Source organism: Thermothelomyces thermophilus, chromosome 1, assembly GCF_000226095.1.
Source record: "Thermothelomyces thermophilus ATCC 42464 chromosome 1, complete sequence".
Lineage (NCBI taxonomy): Eukaryota > Fungi > Ascomycota > Sordariomycetes > Sordariales > Chaetomiaceae > Thermothelomyces > Thermothelomyces thermophilus.
In genome coordinates, this window is record NC_016472.1 from 349,389 (window position 1) to 353,962 (window position 4,574).

At 38.3% G+C, this 4,574-nt stretch overlaps 1 protein-coding gene across 1 annotated transcript; it reads left to right on the forward strand.

The window, feature by feature from the left end:
- The first annotated feature begins 783 nt into the window (after positions 1 to 783).
- On the forward strand, positions 784 to 3,835 carry MYCTH_61649 (uncharacterized protein). The gene is made up of 3 exons (XM_003658337.1): positions 784 to 1,813; positions 1,847 to 2,830; positions 2,912 to 3,835. Exon 3 carries the CDS (start codon positions 3,259 to 3,261, stop codon positions 3,409 to 3,411), a length of 153 nt encoding a protein of 50 aa, XP_003658385.1. The 5' UTR covers positions 784 to 1,813; positions 1,847 to 2,830; positions 2,912 to 3,258; the 3' UTR covers positions 3,412 to 3,835.
- Positions 3,836 to 4,574: the final 739 nt, after the last annotated feature.

The following is a 4,574-nucleotide window of genomic DNA, read 5'->3' on the forward strand; positions in this document are numbered from 1 at the left end:
AAAATGCTCGTACTAGTAGATAGTAGAGCAGAGATAAACCTGATTTCGCCGACGCTTGTAAATTAGCTATAGATACCCTAGAGAATAAAGTGGAAGTATAGTATAGTCAAAGGACTATTTCTAACGTAATAGGTATATAGGGAGACTAAACTAATCGATATCACTATAGCAGGGAAGACTATAGTAGTCGTATTTAGTATCGTGGATATAGGCAATAATAAAGACATGATACTAGGGTTACTATGGCATGAAGATTATAACCCGGACATTAGCTAGAAGAATGGTAGCTACTTGCGACCCTAAATAGAGTCGTATTCGACTAGCGAGATAGGGAGTACGCAAGGATCGCGAGAGGACGATACTTAGGGGAAGGCATATCCTACGGATCTACTACAAGAGACGAACAGTGGTAGACAGACCACTATAGACTTTAGAAGAAGCGGCAAAATGATAACGACGATATAATAGGAGGAACGAGCTAAACCGTTAATAGCTATTCTCTCTGTTAATAAGTGCGGAGCACTGTAATTAGAGTAGTAGGTCGAGACAGGAGAAATCGCTAGTATTGCTATAGACGGAACTAAGTTCGTATACTATTAGAAAACCGAGAGACGAGACAAGACTAGGGAAGTACCGAAGGAATATAAAGGATACCTAGCATTCGAACCGAAATATCTAGAGGGGCTACTAGAACACGGCCTATAGGATTATGAGATTAAGCTCAAGGAAGGAGCATGACTAAAGTTCTTCAAGATTTACTATACAAGCTAAATGTAGAATGAAGAACTTAAGCAATATTTGGAGGAGAACCTTAGAGGATATATCTACCTGTCGATATTGCTAGTAGGCTACCTAATTCTGTTTGTGCCTAAGAAAGATAGAAAGCTATAGTTATATGTCGACTATCGGCAACTTAACGAACAGACTATGAAAAATCGATACCTATTACCGCTGATCTTACGGCTCCGAGATCAGTTAGCAGGAGCCTAATATTTCACACGTCTTGACTTGCTATCGGCCTATAACTATATACGGATTAAAGAAGGCGACGAGTGGAAAACGGCCTTTAGGACACCCTATAGCCACTATAAGTACCTTGTCATGCCATTCGGACTTACAAACGCGCTGGCAACGTTCTAAGCCCTGATTGATTAAGCTATCTAACCCTTTCTCGACAAATTTACGGTATATTATCTCGATAATATACTTATCTTCTCTAAGACGATAGACGAACATTAGAAGTATATAAGAGTAGTACTAGACGCGCTATACGTATATAAGCTATTAGTTAACAAGGAAAAGAGCAAATTCCACGTTAGGAAAACGGTGTTTTTGGGGTATGAAATATCCCTAGGACAAATTCGGATGGAACCTTTAAAGGTTAAAGCTATCAAGAATTGGCTATAACTAACGATAGTTATAGAAGTACGAAGCTTCATCGGATTTGCAAACTTCTATCGAATGTTCATTAGGAACTTTAGAGCAATCGTATAACCTTTATATGAACTTACTAAGAAGAATGCTAAATTCTAATAGGAAGGACAATACGAGTAAGCATTTATATAGATCTATAATGCTATTACTAAAGACCTAATACTAGTACTACCAGATCCTAAGAAACTATTTAAGGTGGAAACGGACGCTTCAGACTATGCCATCAGAGGATAATTAGGATAACGAGACGGACAAGGAAAGCTATATCCTATAGCCTTCTTTTCAAAGAAGCTTGACGGACTACGTCTTAATTATCTGATCTATAATAAGAAACTACTTACAATTGTTAAAGCTTTTAAGGAATGGCGACTATACCTTAGTGGTACGATTGAACTAGTATAAGTATATATAGATTATAAGAACCTACAATACTTCCTAACAACAAAGGAGCTTAACAGACGACAAATATAATAGGTAGAATTCCTTATAGAATTTAACTTCGAGATCTACTATAAGAAGGGCAAAGAAAACGTATAAGCAGACATCTTAAGCCGACAAACAGGTCATATAGAAGAACAGACAGAAACAATACTACCGTTATTCAAGGAACAGATAGACGGAACGCTATATCACGAAACATAGACACCCGTAGAAGATAATCTACTCGACCTATTCTTAGAATGTTATATAATCTTCCGAGAAGAAAGGATTAACAAGACATAGTATCAAACGGCACCCGGACCACTGGTACCTAACGGAGTCGAAGAAAGAGATGGGAAACTCTGGTACCGAGGCAAAGCGTATATCTATAACAAAGATTAATAGCTGCGAATGATTTAAGAACTCTACGAATCGAAACTCAGAGAATATAAAGGAGTTACGAAAACTATTATATAAGTTAAGAAACACTACGACTTTCTATAGTTAACGGCACGAGTCAAGGAAGTCGTACGAAGCTATGATATCTGCAATCGAAGCAAAACGGCATGACATAAGCCGTATAGGCTACTTTAGCCTCTGCTAACACCTGACAAACTATAGAGTTTGGTCACAATAGACTTTATTATAAAGCTGCTAGAATCTAAGGATATAGCTATAGGAGTGATCTACGATAGCATCCTTACTATAGTAGATCGCCTGACTAAATGGGTATACTTCTTCCCCTATAAGAAATCTTAGATAGCTAAATAGCTGGCAGACGTAATCTACTAGCAAGTTATATTAGTACACGCTTGGCCGCAAGAATAGATTACCGACAGAGACACCAAGTTCGTATCGAAGTTCTGGCAAGCATTAATACAACGATTAGGCGTCAATAGTAAACTGTCAACGGCATATTACCTGCAGACCGACGGACAAACGGAGCGACTAAACTAAGTCATCGAATAGTATCTCCGTTCTTACGTTAACTATTAGTAAAATGACTAGGTTATACTGTTACTAATAGTATAACTCGCTTATAATACAATACTAATAGAAACGACCAAGGTCACACTATTCTTCGCGAACTATAGATATAAAGCAGACCTTAGACAAGGACTAGAGATTATAGTGCCAAGAGCAATAGTTAAAGCAGAACAAATGCACGTACTATATAAAAAGCTTAAAAAGGAACTCGAGTTCGTCAAAACGAGGATAAAGAACTACTATAATAAACACAGGCTCAAGGGACCTTGCCTAGAGAGGGGAGACAAAGTTTATCTGATCTCACGATACCTATGAACTAAACGACTAAGTAAGAAGCTAGACTTCAAAAAATTAGGACCATTCGTTATTAAAGAGCGAATCTTAACATCTAACTATCGATTATCGTTACCGTTATCTATGCGACTACGGACGGACGTTTTTCATATTTCACTCTTGGAACCAGCGCCGAAGGATGCCAAGATTCCTATAAACATCGAAGCAGAGGATGAAGAGGAAGAATGGGACGTCGAAGAAATTCTAGATTTATATATCGTCAACGGAAAACTATAATATCTGGTTAAATGGCTTGATTTTAGACTAGAAGATAACTTATAGGAACCTGTTAAGAACCTAAATTGCCTTAAGAAACTTTAGCAGTTTTACTAGAGAAACCCTAATCGACTAAAAGCGATAGACTAGAAACTAACCTGAAATTAGCTAGTAAAGATAGATCTAAAGGAACTTCAGGATATACGGTATCCTAAAGCTGTCTGAAATTGGTAGATAGGCGAGATGGGGTCGAAGAAGACATAGTAACCCTAGAAGCCTCTGCTGCCGCCGCTGCCTTAGCCTCCTCACGCTTCACTCGCTCTAACTCCTCTATACTGTTAATACCCCAAGCAATAGCCCTTATCATCTTCTTAAACTATATCCGCTTTTATTTCCGAAGACAAAGGACTTGCTCCTTAGTAGCTATAAGTTTATCTTTAAGTTTCTAATACTAAGCTACGATAGACTGAAGCTAAGTAGGGGAGACGCTAAGAACATTATAATTTAAGCGTTTATTACGGACGTACTCTATGTATCAAGAAGAGTCGGCTTTCGAGACCTTATATGAACTAAGGCCTTTAGACTTACATAGCAAACAAGGACGTATCGTTAAAAGGCTATCTAAAGAAAGAATTGCTATAAGAAGGTAATTAGTATAAAGAGTTAATATAGCAGGTTTAGATTTCGACTTCTTTTTTATACGATTAGCTATCTTGATAACATCGTGGGAAGGCAAAGGAAAGAAGAAACTAGGAAACGTAATTACGTACAGATAGGGGATATTAGCACTATTTGAAACAGACCGGAGTCTTTCGAGGATAAAAGACCTAAAGGAGGGGCATCGTGTCACGATTTGGCTACATAAGGCGACCCGGCAAGGCATATAGAACCAATTAGGAACTACAAGACCTAAGGACTAATCAGGAAGTGATCGCAGTGATCGTACTTCGATCAAGACGAGCACTTAGGTAATGATCGCAGGATCGTAGCAGCGATCGCACGATCGAGACTCAAGGAGGAAGGAAAGGAAATTGTATATAGTCACTCGTTCTAGTGAACTCTAGGAGTTCACCAGTGATAGCAATCACAACTTATAGTACCCTAACATTGTAAGGAGACAACTAAAGTGTTATTATAAACCCTTTGGCTTTACCAAATCCCTTAGACAACCTGCTTGCTAGCTC